The sequence below is a fragment of the Mchenga conophoros genome, linkage group LG7, assembly GCF_057382185.1.
Source record: "Mchenga conophoros isolate Kocher_MC1m ecotype Shallow Benthic linkage group LG7, M_conophoros_male_GT1.1, whole genome shotgun sequence".
NCBI lineage: Eukaryota > Metazoa > Chordata > Actinopteri > Cichliformes > Cichlidae > Mchenga > Mchenga conophoros.
This window is the reverse complement of record NC_140532.1, coordinates 58044032-58060454: the sequence shown is the minus strand read 5'-3', so window position 1 is coordinate 58060454 and position 16423 is coordinate 58044032. Positions and strand designations below refer to the sequence as shown.

Genomic DNA, 16423 nt, shown 5'->3' with positions numbered 1-16423 from the left:
TTTCTTAAGTTTATGCGCGCGCTGTTGTGAGTATCAGTATCAGAAAAAAGTCAAATGGCAATATAACCAACAGATGATTTTTGTGGTGAGTGGAACTGCAGTACGATTGTATTGGACCTTATGGAAATCGTTCATCCTGATCTGTACTTTGGCGTAGATGAACCTTCAAACTTTAACCAGACACATGATCCCTTGTGCTTCCCGAGTGGCGCCAGCCCTACCTAGTTATGGTTTGGTCTGTTTCAGCCACTCACAGTCATAGAATGCTTCGAGACTCTTCTTTGGAGATAGAACATGTCGTTTTCGAACAATTTTCTTTCCCGCCAATTACAAAACCGTAAAGGTAGCATCCACAACTAATGAGTTTAAACATTTTCAATCATAACCGAGAGAACTACAGAACTACAGTTCTCGGCATAGGGTAGTGCTTGTGGATCACAGTGTTGGTAGGCTAAGATTATACCTGTTTTGACCAGAAGTTGGAATACATTTTAGACGACTTTTACTCTTGCTTTCTACTTATATCATAGCTGCGACTTGAAACCTTTGGACACGTTGACATGCTGCCAAAACATCACCAAAAAGCATAAAAACAGTGAAGTTGGGACATCAATACTAATCTACTTTTGATTTATTTTTGAAAAGTTATCCAAAGAGTGCAACTTGTGTAAGCCGTGTAACTTCTAGCATAAAGGTTACCACTACATTACTAGCATGCTATATAACTACGAAACAGGTGCAGTTCTCGGCGAGAAGCATCTTACAACTTTAGACAAAGCAGTCTTTCGGTTAGCTACGTTTGCTTTAAAGAGCCCTCTTAACAAGTGGCTTAAGTGTTTCATTGTTTTGGTGGCCAAATACAGAAATAATTTAGCTAAGAGGAAAGGAATATCGTCATAAAATGTAGCTGACTGTAGGTCCAAACCTGACAGAAAACGAATTTAGAAATTATATCGTACCTTGATTAGTGAAGACGTTCGACTGTAGTCTCAACAATTCACATAGTAGGATGATTCACATGAATACGCAAGAAGCCAAAGCTGAATTGAGTTTCCTTTTTATGTAAACCTTAGACCACCGCTAATCTGATCCATTTAAACCCGTGTTTTTGTGTCTTCTTCTTCTTTTGAGTTTATTAGCATTACCGCCGCCTACTGGACTGGAGCATGGCTCCGAAGGCTGAAAATTCAAGTAAACCGTTTGTTTCAAGAATATAGGTGTTATGTATATGTTACATAGATGTGTATTTTTCACCAAGAAATTTTTCTGATGTTACCTTCAAGTTATTTCTCATGCGTGCTTTATAGATAGATAAATGTATGAAAGAAGTGATTTAATGAATCTATAAATCAAAGAAACATAGCTGCACGAAGGTATAATACAAATTATGTTTAGAATCCTATGTCTAACATGTGTATTCACCAGTCACAGAATGAAGAATTACCACAGAGCTTTATAGAGAACGGCAAGAATGATTTTCTGAAGCGTTCTTCATGGCGGCGAATCGGTCTGAGGGTGAAGGAGAAGTGTGGAGTTGAGTGGGAGTGATGTCCATGATGTAGAGCAGTTTATTCAGTGACCTCCTGTCCATCACTGACTCAAACACCTCCAAATTCTGACCAGTGATGCAGGGTTGCAGATGAGTTTGTTGATCCTGCTGGCATCTCTGGCACTGATGCTGTCCCCTTCCCTCCACGCCAGCAGCAAGCTATTTCCTCCTGAAGTCAACCACTATCTCTTTTGTCTTGCTGACACTCAGAAGGAGGTGATTTCTTTGAACTCAACAAAGTTCCTTAACAGCTTCCTGTACTCTCACTCTTGTCCACCCTTAATACACCCAACTACTGCAGTGTCATGTTTAACTGTTGTAACGGAAATCTGAGGTGTACAAGGTAAACAAGAATGCCAATAGGACCATTCCTTGTGGTTCCCCAGTATTACTAACCACCACATCAGACTGGGAGCCCCCCAGGCTTACAAACTGAGCCATCTCACAGGGTCAAAAGTATATACACAGGTTCAAATATAACACCCCCATGAATTTTTTATTAAATGTCTCTTAGGTACAGTAGTTGCACCTCAACCAGATGCTTTTGGTAGCCATCAAAAAGTTTCTCTGGTGGTTCTTGGCAGAACTGATTTTAATTGGTTGGTTCCCCAGCACAGACCCAGCTTTAAAGTCAAATTTTTAATAGGGTTGAAATTGGGATTTTTGGGGATGCCATTTTTCACAACTCAAATCAAGTTAAAAGTTATATTCCAATTCACACACAGTAAAGGTTTGAGCTGTCAGAAATATTCAAATTCAAAGCCACACAGAACAAGCCTGCTGTTACCACTCAAGAGTGGTAACAGCAGCATTAGAAGTTAAAACTCCAAATCTAGAAGAGTGGTTCCAGCAGATTGCAGGCACAACATTAGAGGTCTCTGTGCAGAAGAGTGTAGTTTTAAGAGCAGCTAAGACACTGTACAGACTGTTCAAACTCCCAGGCCTCTGGGTCGAGGACCCAAACTTGAGGATCACACACATATCAAACCCAGAGGATTAAATGGAGTAGATAGTAGTAGTGGTAGGCAAGATTTTTCAGATTGATGGGAAGTACAGCTGTACTACTTAGGGCAAACACCTAATACAGTAGAAAGGACTACTGGGATGCTATATGCATGGCGAAAGGAGGGGTGACAGACTTAAAGTACAAGGCTTTCACTGAGTTGCATGTAAGGGTGGACACTGAGGAACAGAAAAATGACTTGTATTGATTGGCTGAGCAGAGAGACTGAGCTAGAAAGGACATGTAGCAGGTTAGGTGGTTAAGAACAGAGATGGAAATGTGCTAAGTGTGCTAAGTGAAGAGAGTGTTGAAAAGATGAGAGAGCGAGGACAGATGGAGGACAGATGACGAATTGGAAAATGCAGAGAAATTTTTAAGGAGCAGCTATGAAGAGAATGATAAAAGGCAGTTGGCCCAGATGACATACAGCATGGGGAGGTACAGGAGGTATGGAGATATTTAGGAGAGAGGGCAGTGGACTTTTGGACCACATTGAAGGGAATTTCTTGATGTATGATTTTATTTTAAGTAAGTTAAATTCTGAGACTGAAAAAAAGTTTTTATTAACATTCTCATTTAAAGTCAAAACACCCCAAAATGAATTACAGTCAATGGTAAAAGTAAGTCCCAGGGATTCACTTTACTAGAAAATACATCAAATGCAATGAAATCATCTGCAAGTGCATAATCTCTCCAAGGAAAATGAGAACTGCTTGAGATGTGGTTTGAAAACAGTTACTCTCAGTGAAACTATAATCTATAAAACTGCCCTTGCTTTTGTTTTCTGATCTAGTGGCTCAATGGTGCCATCCTCCATCAAAGTAAATAACCCAAACTTTTCCAGTTTTCATGCCAACAGAATACCATAGCAGTCAGATAGTGTTGCTATGACTGAGAACTTTTACAGTTAAGAAATATCACAGGAAACATGGTAAAACATGGTAGATGTGGTAAAAGGCTATAATTAAGACTGTTCGAAATAGACTGAGAAACACAGGTCTAAAGCAGATCGCAAATCAGTCAGATTGAGCTTTAATGATATATGAAAAAATCATCTTTGTACATTTGTACATATTTGATGGTGAAAATGCAAACATGACACCAAAATTAAAACTATTGTGTATAAGTGCTGCACTACCATGATGCTAATTAAACTGAATGTGAAATTCACTTATAATTTCGTATTTAAACTGGAAGATATTTGTGCAGTCCTCCATGTTTTTCATTTGAATTGTCTTCGATTCAGCTAACTCTAATCAAAAATAAAAGAAATATCCTGCTTCATGGTCATTCTCATAATGGCAGACCTTTTCACTTCTTGGATCTGCAATCATCAGCTTTATATAGTGATTTTAATATTGGCAGTCATAGAGTGATACAGTGACAGAGTAACATGAATTTAATGGCATTCAATCTAAAGACAACTTTATTTCTTTCCCAAGTCATTATTCAAAGATGTTATACAAAGTTCTATATTTCTGCATAAAATCTAAAGTTTCTTGAGAGGAAAAAAACTGAAGAACACTGTAATATCATTAAGCCAGTTTCACTGTTAAAAGACACCGTGCAGAAAATGTTTGCTACTTAACTGAATGACTGGAGGAAGCTATTATCTGAATATATTATAGCTTAAAACCAAAATATAACATGACAAATTCAAAAAAAGATTCGCTGGCCAAATGCACTAAGGATTAATTTCCCACTTTTTACTGTCATCATAAATGTACTTAAAAGTTCAAAGTAAATGTTTTCAAAACATCATTTACCTGTAAAAAGTTACTGATTTACCTGCGTAGTCCTCTACTATGGTTTACCTCTTTCAGGAAAACTTACTCTGAAGTGAGAAAGGCAACACACATGCACATAAAAAGCAAGTCAAGATGAGAAGGAGATGGTTTAGTTACATCCTTAATATCCCTTGTTTACTCATATCCTTAATTTAGAATGTCTCTTGAGTTCAAGGTTTGACGTTACAGAGGAGGCACAGATCAGCATCAACGATATCAGTAATCGAAACTCTTCATGATGGCGTCTCTGTCAAATCTGAAATGTAGGAAAGCCTTAGAGGACAGCATTGGCTCATAATCTCTACTCTCTTGATGACCGCAGGAGCTGCTTGGAGCTGCATCTGTTAAAAAAAAAAGCCGTTTAACTGTGTGATGTGGCAATTGGAGGCTATCAGTGGTCATCATCTATGAAATTAAATTAAATTAAATTAAATTAATCTTTATATGCATAAAATGGAAAGCACAGAAATTAAAAATCATTTGTCACACCAAATAAAATTATTGCTCCATACGTAACTTGATGCATTAGAGTGAATGGTCAACCATTCAGGTCAAAGGGATGACTACATAACTACTGTTTGCCTTTGAGAACCACATCACCATTATTTCAATAGATTCAGATGAAATTTACTTATAAGCAGTTAGATTTATTGCACACACTCCTATTGTGAGCATTACTCCATTAGATAATGATATATTACATGCATTTTATTAACAGTGTTAATAACATGTGATATGAAGGATGCAAGGAGCATTTGCCATTGCTGACTGTCCAGAAGGCTCTTAGATAAATTGCAGTGAAAGGAATATCTTGTCTTTTTAAGTGCTCCTTTGGTCAAATGAGTAGAAATAAACCCTCGATCTATGTAAAGGCTTTCGACCAAATAGAATGTCAGAGTGCTGAAAAATCATACCTCTTTCAAAACTGTCTTGTAGTCTTCGCGGTTGAAGTCTTTTATCTTCCTTCTGTAGAATCGGTTAAAGAGTGTGATGCTGGTAATTCATTAACTATTTACATGATGCCAAATTTAAATGCTTACTAATATTATATATTCAATAAAAACAGCATCTGAAACCCTTAATATTAGCTAAGTTGCACCAGCAGAAAGTGCATGTGCTGTTTTTGACTGATGATCTTGAGACTTTTTCTGGTTTAAATGTCAGCATAATGTCTGAGGCTTCTCTGGTTACTAAAAACCGCTATCTGGACCAAAAATGTTTTGGCACTTACTAATATGGTTTTCACCTGCTGGTTGCTGGCTCCATTGTCACAAGAGCCTTTCTTCATATAAGGCAAGTCTTGAAATTTCTTCCCATTGCCTTTCACATTTGGTTTCTACAGAGTAAAGAACAGATTTTATGAGATGACTGTGGTTATAATAACAAATGACAGATTCTACTTCCATCTTATACCTATATAGTAATTAATAATATATTTAAATCAGACGTATTTAATAAAGCCTTGGCAAAGTCTGGACCTGAATCACATTGAGTACTCCACATGCAACTAGAACATAACAAATGCCTGTTCATACATGTTTATCTTTCTCATTTGGACTTGCTGAGACATACATTTTCTATGAGGACATAGGCTGAAAGAATCATTACACTTACTGATAGATTCTTTCCCTCATTTTTAATTATCTGCCTGCTGTTATCACATGGTGACTGACTGTAGTCTTTTTCTAACCTGGTTCAGTTCAAACTGGCCCAAAGTTTTCTGCTGCTTGTGTTTTGTCCAGCTCTCTCCTGGAAAGGCATCGCTACCTGGGAGGTGACGAGATTTTGACCTATGAGACAGAAGGAAGAACAAAAAGAAATTGGATTTTTGAAATTGCGGCAATCTATGAAAGTGTGGGAATTTCACTGAATTTCATTTCATGTTTTGATTTGCTTATGTTTATACATAAACATAACAATGCTTTTAAAAGCATTGAGAGCCCACATGGAGTACTCTCAGTGCTCTATGTGCACATGATGGTAAATTGCTTAGTCTGCCCATCTCAGAGAGACAGAAAAATTCCCAAATATTTCCAAAAACTAAGAGTGTCAACATTATCGTTATTATGCAACCTCACAGTCCATTCCTATGCAGAGTTCTAGTGATTGTCTACTTTGAGTGTGTGGCTTTCCGTGAATTTCTTGATGATGTTTCTCACTCCAGCTTTTTTACTCTAAGTCCTGTGATAACTGCACATCTTTTATGGGGTTGTTCTGTGGCTCAGGGAGGGGTGTGCAGTGGGTTCCAGGGGCAGTACCAGGGAAGGCTATTCCAGTTGCATGCCAGAGAGTTGGAGAGTCAAGGACATCAGAGCTGGCTGGTCTGTGAACTGTCGCATTGTAAATAAAGTAAAATCTGCATTGTGAGCCCAAATAGTCTGTGAGTCTGTTTGGGGCTAAGATTACACAAAGCCTGTTACAAAATCCATGTCCTTCTTTGTGAGCATCAACAGTTGTTTTTACTTGACTTCACAAGGTTTGAGCATCACAAGGCTAAAGCACATCATTGCACAGTAGAGCAAAGAATAAAGAATAAACCTGCTCTGTTAAAAAAGCACTTTAGGTGAAAACTTTCAATTTCATAGGGGGGCTTTTGTGGATGCATGTCTCTAGATTTTTTAAGGACACCAAAGAACCTGGAGACAAAAAAACCCAAACATTATTTAAGAAACGGAATAATGTTCTGCATAAATGGGTCAAAATGCCTTTTAGTCTTTCATGCTTTGAATGGTAAATGGTAAAACTAGAAAAGCCTGCTGCTAGGACTGAGGCGAATGTGTCGAGCTCCCAGAAGGTATAAATCTCGGTAGAGCTGACGGGAATGGCAGAGTTGGTGATACCTGACATGAGAGATGGCTGCCCCTCCCTGAACCTGCTTGTGCCAGAGGTTTACTGTTAAAAGGGAATTCCTACTTTCGTCAAGTGCTTGGTAATAGGGGATTGGCTGATTGTTGGAGTTTCTCTCTAAAGCCTGGTGCGGACATGAACACAGACGGGTGGAGATCCGACAGCTGAGTAGTCATTCCTGTCATACTTCTTTGAAGTCCACTGCCTGGGCGTGTTTGTAGCTGGGGGATTGTGATGTAAATTTTCTACAGACGAGTCTGTGCAATCAAAAAACCAAGTAGTTGACCCTTGCTGTCACTATCGCATAACAAAATTAACCTAACAGGGACCCAAGCAGACCCTACCAGACTCATAGATTTAAAAATTATAAAACCTGCTTAACCCTCCGAGGGTTAATATTGCAGGGTCTTTATCCTATAAAATAATGCGCCTTAAGGTAAAAAATTTTGTAATTAGGCCTTATATAAATACAATTGACTTGAACTGACTACCGTGTGGGATTTCTGTTGCAGAATTGTTTGTTTTTTTACCGAATGTTGCTGATGTTTGCAAAGTCCTCATCACTGTCTGTTGACTCGCCTTTCCTCCGGCTAATCCAGTCTCGCAGTGGTCTACACAAGTAAAGCAGAAGATCTGCCATTAGACATAAAATCAAAAACATGACAAACAAGACGCAAAATTTTATTTAGACAGTTCAGAGGTTTGACAGACTTCATGGATGCACAACTGGTTGATCAATATGCATTAACTGGACCAAATTACAAAAAGAAGGCTAACTTATATGGGTAAGGATCATTAGTTCTATTTTCAGATCTGATGGCCCTGAAGAGCAGATCGTCTCTGACATCCATACTGATTTCAGAGCAGCTGCTACTTTTGATCCATTTCTCCCTCCATGAACTTGTTCATTTACTATTATGGATTTCATGCCAATTTCACTGAATATTTAAACTCAGTACATGAAACCACATCTTCGCACTGACATTCTGACCCTGGGGAGTACCCAAACCCATGGATGTGTTAAAGGAGATGAGCTGAGATGAGAAATACTTTATTCGTCCATCGTATATTGATATTTGAAATTACTTTGCTACAATAATAACTGTATTACAAAGAGTAATGGTGATCATCTTAGTGTGACAAAGAAATTGACATTTCTTCTCTTCACAATTCCATGGTGAGACTAAAGAGAGCACATTAGCACGCAACTTCTAGGAAGTGCTGGTAGAAGTAGAAGTATTATATGGTATAAGTACTAAAATCGGCCCAGTGTCAGTGCAACCTTTTTTTTCAAGTCTTTACGATAAGCTGGGCTCAACACATTTCACCTGAATTTCAGACAGACACAAGAGTGACATTTATTTGCTCATCTTATTACCAGAAAGAAAACAAACGTATACCTTGCTATAACTGAAAACTATCAATGGACAATAAAAATGATTAGATGTTGTTTTCTAGAAACACACCTTATAAATGGAATGGCCATGAAAAACCTGTTTGGGGCAAGTCCAAGTTTAGACTTTGGTGTCATGTCATTCCTGTGACAGGGAAGCTTCTCGATAGGAAACCATTCAATGTTCTACAAGAAAAGCAAAAAAACAAAACAAAAAGCAAAAACAAAGTGAAAGTGTAAACATTTCTGTCAGCTACAGACAGTACAGATCAAGGACCAGAAAACTTCTGCTTCACTGCAACACCGAATAATCTTCACAAACATTAACAGATGACTGACTACAGCTGAAGCGAGTTGACAGTAGGGTGAATTAGCAAAATGCCACAAATGCAAATAGTCTAAGCCATTGAGAGTAAGGTTTTTTCAATTTTTAATAAACACAGTCATGATCATTGCAATCTGTTAAGACTAGTGCATATAGTGTGACAGACATGATAAGGGTGTTTGCAGGAGCAGTGGACAAAAACAATACAGCCTCTTTTGTTCACTATCTACAGCTTGTGACAATAGGTGAGGGTTGTAGATATATCAACTGGTAAATGGACAATTTCTCGCTCAGTTCTATTTTCATCACAACAAACCATTTCAGTGTATTTATAACTGCACAAGCGGGCCAATTTTCTCTGCCATTTCCCTGCTCCCCTCTTCCCTCACTCGTGAACAAGACTCCAAGATACTTAAACTCCTCCACTTGGGGCAGTGACTTGTCACTTACCTGGAGATGGCACACTACCATTTTTCTGGCTGAGAACCATGCCTCAGACATGGAGGTGCTAATTCTCATTCCTGCCGCTTCACACCTAGCTTAGCTTTAGCATGCTGTCTTGGCAGATGCTTGCAAAGAACCAAAATTGTGTTAGCAGCATAATGCAGTTGTTTCTGTCCTGGATGCAGTTTTCCACTTTACCATTTATCTTGTCCTTTTGTGTAATAAAAATAAATATCCATATGTCTCTTTATTTTCCTCCTCTGACACATAAACTGAAATCTGCTGATTGTAGTGCAAGTGCAAGAAACGATAAGCGGAATAGATATGCAGGCAGACTAACAATTCCAAGGAACTGGACAACTGGGACCCAGTTTTCTAGAAGAATGGGTGCTCGATTCCTCTCCCCACCTTTATTGATAAAGTGAGGAATTCAGTCATCCAGAAAGGAGTCAAAGTAGAGCCACTACTCGTCCTCATCAAAAAGAACTAGCTGAAGTGGTTTGAGGATAGGACTACGATCCCTAAACCACCTTATATGAACATCCCTGGTAAGGTGTTCTGAGTGTGTCCTACTAGAAAAAGACCCAGGGATAGACCCAGGACATACTGGAGAGATTACACCTGTTAGCTGGCCTAAAAAGGTGTCAGCTAAGAGCTGGAGGAGGTGGATAAGGAGAGAGCTCTGGGCTTCTCTGTTCCCTCCTTTTTATTCAGTGCATTTTAATTCATTTTCATCCAGAAAGTGACAAAAGAGGCTTTGCACAAGCTCAAGACATTAATAAATCTGGACCGAAAGGTAGAAAAACTGTTGGTTTTTTTTACCCTTATCTCTTTTCTAGTTTTGGGGTTGAATTTTGTATCCTTGGACACTCCTGGTATGATGTAGAGCCGCACTAGTTGGTCAGTGATTTTCTGCTCTATGTAAACATCTTTGCAGATACGGTTCTTGATGTCAAAACCCGTCTCCTCCAACACCTGGAAAGCAACCATCATTATCAAATAAGAACTAAAGCCATTTTAAGATATGTGACTTTTATTTCTTTAAATTGATATAAGAACTGCCTGACTTACTTCACGAACTGCACAGTCATTTGGCGCTTCATCCTCATTAACCTTCCCCTTTGGAAAGCCCCAACCAGATTTTGCAAGGTAGCCCTGAACAAGCAGTACCTGAAATTGAAATAAAACAAAAGACCAGTAAGTTGAAACACACAGAATTCTTTTCATTCACCAAACACATGCACGAGTGTTCACAGGCCTCATACACTTGATAATTTACAAAAGAGGCAGCCCCTCTCCCCAAAATATCAGTGTCTCCCTGGCAGAAAACCTAAATCAGTTCTTTGCCAGGTGTGAGGAAAAAAGACCCAGCCGGAACACACTGATTCCATCTGACAACAGCATGAAACCCCTCGCTGTATAACAGCACAAAGTGCGACAGGTGCTTAGTGCAGTGAACCAGAGGAAAGCTGCCGGCCTTGATGGTGTGCCGGGTAGGCTACTCAAGGCATGTTCTGACCAACTTACAGAAGTCTACACAAAGATCTTCAACACATTCTTAGCACAAGCCAACATCCCACCCTTCCTGAAGTCTGCAATCATCCTCCCCCTGCCCAAGAAATCCACCCCTGACAGCCTGACTGACTACAAACAGGTTGCACTGTTGCTATGAAGTGTTTTGAGAGGCTGGTATTAAGACGCATTAAAGCCAGAAGCCAGCCAAAGCCTTATCCTGAGACCCACACCAGTTCACTCACAGGCAAAATCAAATGGAGAAACCATGTGCGAATGCTCTTTAATACACTAATCACAGACATACTCATAAACAAACTGTCTGCCTTTGATCTCCCCCTTCATACCTGCATCTGGATTAAAAAAAATTCCCCCCAGATTGCCAACAAACAGTAAAGCTCGGCCCCCACCTCTCCTTCACTCTCAACTAATTTCTGTGTGTTACACTCACACCTATCACCAGCTCCCCACAGGCTGCGCCCTGAGCCCGGTTCTATACTCACTATACACTCATGACTCACACCAATCCACGCCACTAACTTCATAATAGATTTCACAGATGACACCAACATAGTTGGACTCATCCAGAGGCTGTCCACCTGGTGCTCTGTGAACAGCCTCACCTTCAACACAAAGAAAAAGAAGGAAGTCATCAATGATTTCAGGGAGTACAGAGCAGACCATCTCCCTTTATACATCAACGGAGACTGTAGAAAGGGTCCAGGATTTCCGACTCCTAGGAACCCACCTAGCAGAGAACATCTCCTGGACTGCTCACACCACTGCCACAGTGAAGAAAGCTCAGCAGTGCTGGCACTTCCCTAGAGCCTGAAGAGAAACAAGTTGCAGCCGGAGCTACTGGTGAGAGCCTGCTATCATACTGCATCACAGTGTGGTATGCAAGCTCCTCATCCACAGACAAAAAAAAAAAAAAAAGAAGACTACAGCACATCATAAACACAGCACACAAAAAAAGTCACTGGCTGCCACCTCTCATCCTTTCGGCAAATTGCAGTTAAACACTACATCAGCAGGGGCATAAAAATCGTCACTGGCTCTTCACATCCAGGCCATAACCTGTTCCAAATGTTGCCCTCGGGTCTCTGAAGACGAGAACCAGTAGGCTCAAAAGTTTATTCCCACAGGCAATAACCCTGAACAAGAACAACTACACAAAAACAGTTCAAGTGCAATAACTACAGTCAGTGTAATTACTTTACTGTGTCAAATCTGTTCTCAATATGAATAAAGTGGAGATTTTTTAAATATTCATTTTTAGTATTTATTACAATGCACATTTAAATGAATCTTTTTCCTACTTTTTGTTTATTTATTTGTTCACACTGCTTACATGTGAGACACATATCTGGGTGTGTTTGGTTGCCAACCGGGTGATGTGATTCAAATGTCATTGTGTTTTCAAATGCAGTGACAATAAAGGCTTTGAAATGAATTGATACATATCCCTGAACAGGGTCCATTATCCATATCACAGTGGGAGACATCCAAGAAAGAGTCAAGCATGAAGAGTTGGATAGCACCAGGTGCAGATATGATCCACACCTACAGGCTTAAGAAGCTAACTGTGCTTCATGAGTGCCTGGCAGCATAAATGAACCAGCTGCTAATGGATGAGACACAAACAGAATGGCTAACTGAAGGCCGGAAAGTCCCGACACTCAAGGATTCCCAGAATGGACTGGCCCTATCCAACTACCAGCCATGAACCTACCTCATCGAACATCTCAGACATCATAGCAGCGTTGCATGTGCGTTGCATTACTGCAGACACAGTAATCCAACAACATTTCTATACTACATATTGTTATAGCATCCCAATTATAGCATGGCATCTAGGTTTTGTATGAAAAACATAGCACAGCAGGCCTGTAGCAATTTTGATGTAGAAGCCAAACCACATTACTACGCATCTATAGTCATTGTGTGATGCATGCTAACCTAAAAAGAGGATTTTAATTCCTCAAACAAAAAGCACCTGCCAAATATTCAATACATTTTTCTGCCCACTACAAACCCAGAAACATTATTTACCATTTAAATTATAAGAATCTGTTGCAGTCAATACCATTTTTTATACTGGAAGTTTAGAAAACGTTTTCAAATAAACTAAGACCCATCCTAGAATCTACTATCCAGATTTCCTTAAGAATCAAGTACCAAAACGATAGGGTCCACAGAATAAAAATATTCCACTTCCACACTAATTACCACACCACTTGCTGAGATTTTTTGCCATATTGAGGAGTTGTTTTCTCTAAGTGCTACCAGATCTCAACATACAAATACAATACTGTCACTAATTAACACGGTGGCTAAAACAGAGGAAAAGAATTCACAGCCATTGCAGTGCATGAGTATACAACAACTCACATTTTCAAGGGATTCATCTAGAATGATTGCACCATAAGTGGGTACACCCATTTTGTACTCCTTCCACTGCTCAAGAACTTTCTGCACATCCTCTCCGTGAGGCAACAGAAACGGACAGTGATGGAACAGTTTGCAGCAGTCAAGAAAAATTATCTCTGCTAAAATGAAGTAACATAAACAGCAACTACACCTCATTTGATCATCTGAAGAGGTGCTGGACAACTACACTGCCTATTGTCATTATAAAAAATGCCTTCAAAAGTAATACACATTATAAAAAACAGATTTTTTTTTTTAAATCACAAGTTATTTAAAATCTCTGTAACATGTAAGGATATCAGCTTTGGCAAAGTCTCTTATCCCGCAGTGAGGAATTCCTGGAGTGTTTTGCATGCAGAAGTCCAGGTAGAACCAGTGGGCTAGCTCAATCTGGAAGCAAACTCGGATAGCATTGTCCCTTTCCTCACTGGGGATGTGCAGGATGAACCGGCTGGGGAAGCACAAATAAAGAAATGGGATTAGGACCAGAAACTGTATGTAGAGCTTCTCCTTTCACAGTACTGTCATTATACTTTGTGTTGCTCTGCAACTCAATGTTTGTACTGTGTCTTGTTACTTGATGTTGCGTTTTTTCCATTTTAAAGCTTAAAGGAAGGACATTAACCAGATTCTAACAAATTAACTGCAGACAAACAGTTTGCATGGGAAAATGAGAAAAACTTTGCTAATGCTGAGAGGTGCTTTCTTTGTGATTCTTGTAAACAACACTGAACATATATTACCAAAACCTTCCTTGACAAAGGGCTATTTAATTCTAATGTTGTTTTTGTTTGTTGAGCATCTGGTTATATTTAGGGAGTTAGGCATTCAAGTGTGATATGACTGGAGTCCATCTTAAGACATATGTATCCATATTTGGCTGTATAATCAACCAAATATACTTAACAGCTTTGCTTTGCTGTTAAGTAAATGTGTTTCAGTCTGTGTATCTACTAGATCAGTGCTAGTAGCAATGTTCCTCCAGTTAACAGTTAAAAGCTTCTTGGCGAACAATAGGAACATGTACTCTTTTCTTACAGCATTTTACTCTAAGCACCAACACCGTTGGGTCTGTAGAATAATAAGATTCTCCCCTTTCATATCCTGCCAATACCCCAGGCCCTCTCCTCAGTCATCAGATTTAATTCAAGCTCCCACTTTTTTTTTTTATACTGAGTTTAGTGCCATGTCATTTACTAGTGTCCTATAGATGTGTGAGATACGAATCCAAGTCGTCAGATGTTTTTCAGTTACCGTAATAACATATTAGTCAATACTCGTTCATCTTTTCAAGCTTTCCCACTCACAGTGGGGAAGGGTGTAGTGCCTTAGATATAGGTAGCAAATCAAAACTTATGGGAGACGTGCAAATTGGTATTGTAATTGAGCAAATGACATTATTACCACGAAGTCAAAGTTATTGTATTCAAGCCTTTATTGTTTGAATCCATTACCCTACGACGATAGGTTGAAACTGATGTTACCAGCCACTGGATTAACTCGTGATACAGTGCTTCGCCCACGCTCCTTCTAAAAGGGTGGATTTCGGTTTGATGTAGTGGTCATCCTACGGATAAATAATATTCAGTGCACCCTTTACTATGTTCACAGTACACATACTGACTGAGCTACGGAGAGCTACAAAGATAATACCATGCGCCATAGACGCCACTGCTCTTGATCTTGTACTTCTGTTCATCGTGATACCACTTAATCGGTTTTTGTGATAACAATTAAATTAAAGTAAATAACAGTGTTAGATGTCCCCAGGAAACATCAAGTTACCTGCAGAGATCGTCCAATACGCTGGAGGGTATCTCCACTCTTTTTGTTTCCATGTTGGTGCCAGACATCCCGATTCCTTCTCACCATCCAAGTACAAAAGCCATTAGAGTCGCACACTAGTCCATGGTTTTTAGTTTACGTTCTATTTCTAGCGCGATAAATCTCTAGCTTCAAACAAACTAGAAACGAGCAGCTTTCACTAACTACGAATTCGCCGTGCTCCTCCGGAATATGATGTTGAGGTTGCGTTCAAGTCATGTAGGATAGATGAAAATACATTGAAAGATAGTGGTTTGGAGAAGTGACGGGTACTAATTCAGCTGTGTGACTGTGGGTGTAAGAAAAACAAGTTTTTGTTTGTAGATGAAAACACTACACATTAATATTATACACCAACACAATGCCCGCTGAATGTGAGTTTATTTACACAGAATAGTGGACCTTTCCTGATTTGTGGTATTTCGAATGTTATATAAAAAAAATTTGACTCTCACAGGAAACTCGGACTCTCCCGTGATGCCAACGCGAACGCCATGTACAAATTAGAAGTTTATTATTACAACACCTTGAAATAAAATGAACGCCACGTTAGTTCACAACCGGATGTTCGTCATTTGGCTTCCCTTTCGGTCACATGATGAGCTCAGTCTGACGCATTTTTTTTCTTTCAATGAACTTTATGTGTCAACAACAATATAAACATATAAGGCACCGTTATTAATGCATCTATTCGGTTGAGCATTACAATAAGAGAAAAAGAAACACCAAAAAAAAGAGAGAAAAAACAAAAGAAAGAAACAAGACAAAATTGAGAGCATAGGTACAAAAAGTGTTAACAAAAAGGGAAATCATGATCAATATCTCAGATAGGGAGGCCTCCTTTTAACATAAACTGAACTTACTGAATAATACAACAACTTAGCGGGCTTTTTTGTCATTTACAAGTTTCAGCGACTTACTCCAAAGTTCTGCAGCATGGGTTAGTTAGTGATGGGGTTCTTGTGGCACAACTCCAAAAGAAGAGCTGGCTCTTTTGGGTCCCAAATGGCTCTAAATTTAAAAAACAAACAAACATCTGTAGCCTCATATTTTATCTTTAATTGGCAAATATGAATGCTTTGTGTTTTGATAAACCCTTTTGCATTAAAATCAAATGCCTCAGCTTAGATGGGCTGATTCGGTTTCTCCTCTTAGTTAGTATCTGCTTCTTCTTTAAACTGCAGCCAGATGCTGCTTCATTTACAGTTGTCAGTCATATGAGTTTTTGCGATGCACTTGCACCGTCTCACTCACTGACTAAGGGGTAATGACATGAGAAGCAACCCTGAACCACAACACTTTTTCCAGT

General features: G+C 39.2%; 2 protein-coding genes across 3 annotated transcripts in view; both read right to left on the bottom strand.

Annotated features, from left to right (window-relative positions):
* Positions 1-1149, bottom strand: part of ythdc2 (YTH domain containing 2) — a 40346-nt gene extending 39197 nt beyond the window's left edge. Inside the window, 1 exon segment of the mRNA XM_085280435.1 lies at positions 960-1149. The gene's annotated coding sequence lies outside the window, so the exon portion shown is untranslated.
* Positions 1150-3090: 1941 nt separating this feature from the next.
* On the bottom strand, positions 3091-15657 carry dcp2 (decapping mRNA 2). Of its 2 annotated transcripts, none has more exons than XM_085280433.1 (11): positions 15076-15657; positions 13590-13741; positions 13252-13379; positions 10420-10518; positions 10171-10323; positions 8653-8765; positions 7717-7797; positions 6030-6129; positions 5586-5675; positions 5254-5305; positions 3091-4680 (listed from the first exon to the last, which is right to left on the bottom strand). In XM_085280433.1, exons 1-11 carry the CDS (start codon positions 15141-15143, stop codon positions 4556-4558), a joined length of 1161 nt encoding a protein of 386 aa, XP_085136559.1. In that variant the 5' UTR covers positions 15144-15657; the 3' UTR covers positions 3091-4555. The 2 variants fall into 2 exon arrangements, with proteins under 2 accessions (XP_085136559.1, XP_085136558.1); XM_085280432.1 differs by having other exon boundaries at positions 5571-5675; positions 15076-15651.
* Between the last annotated feature and the right edge of the window lie 766 nt (positions 15658-16423).

What these genes read in the sequence shown, in the direction of transcription:
- dcp2 (XM_085280432.1), bottom strand. Translation starts at nt 15,143, where the DNA reads ATGTCTGGCACCAACATGGAAACAAAAAGAGTGGAGATACCCTCCAGC. An exon ending in GTATTGGACGATCTCTGCAG is followed by an intron (nt 13,742 to 15,075) that starts GTAACTTGATGT and finishes GTGCTTCCCCAG; the next exon opens with CCGGTTCATCCTGCACATCC. An exon ending in AAACTAGAAAAGAGATAAGG is followed by an intron (nt 8,766 to 10,170) that starts GTAAAAAAAACC and finishes CTTTTCTTGTAG; the next exon opens with AACATTGAATGGTTTCCTAT.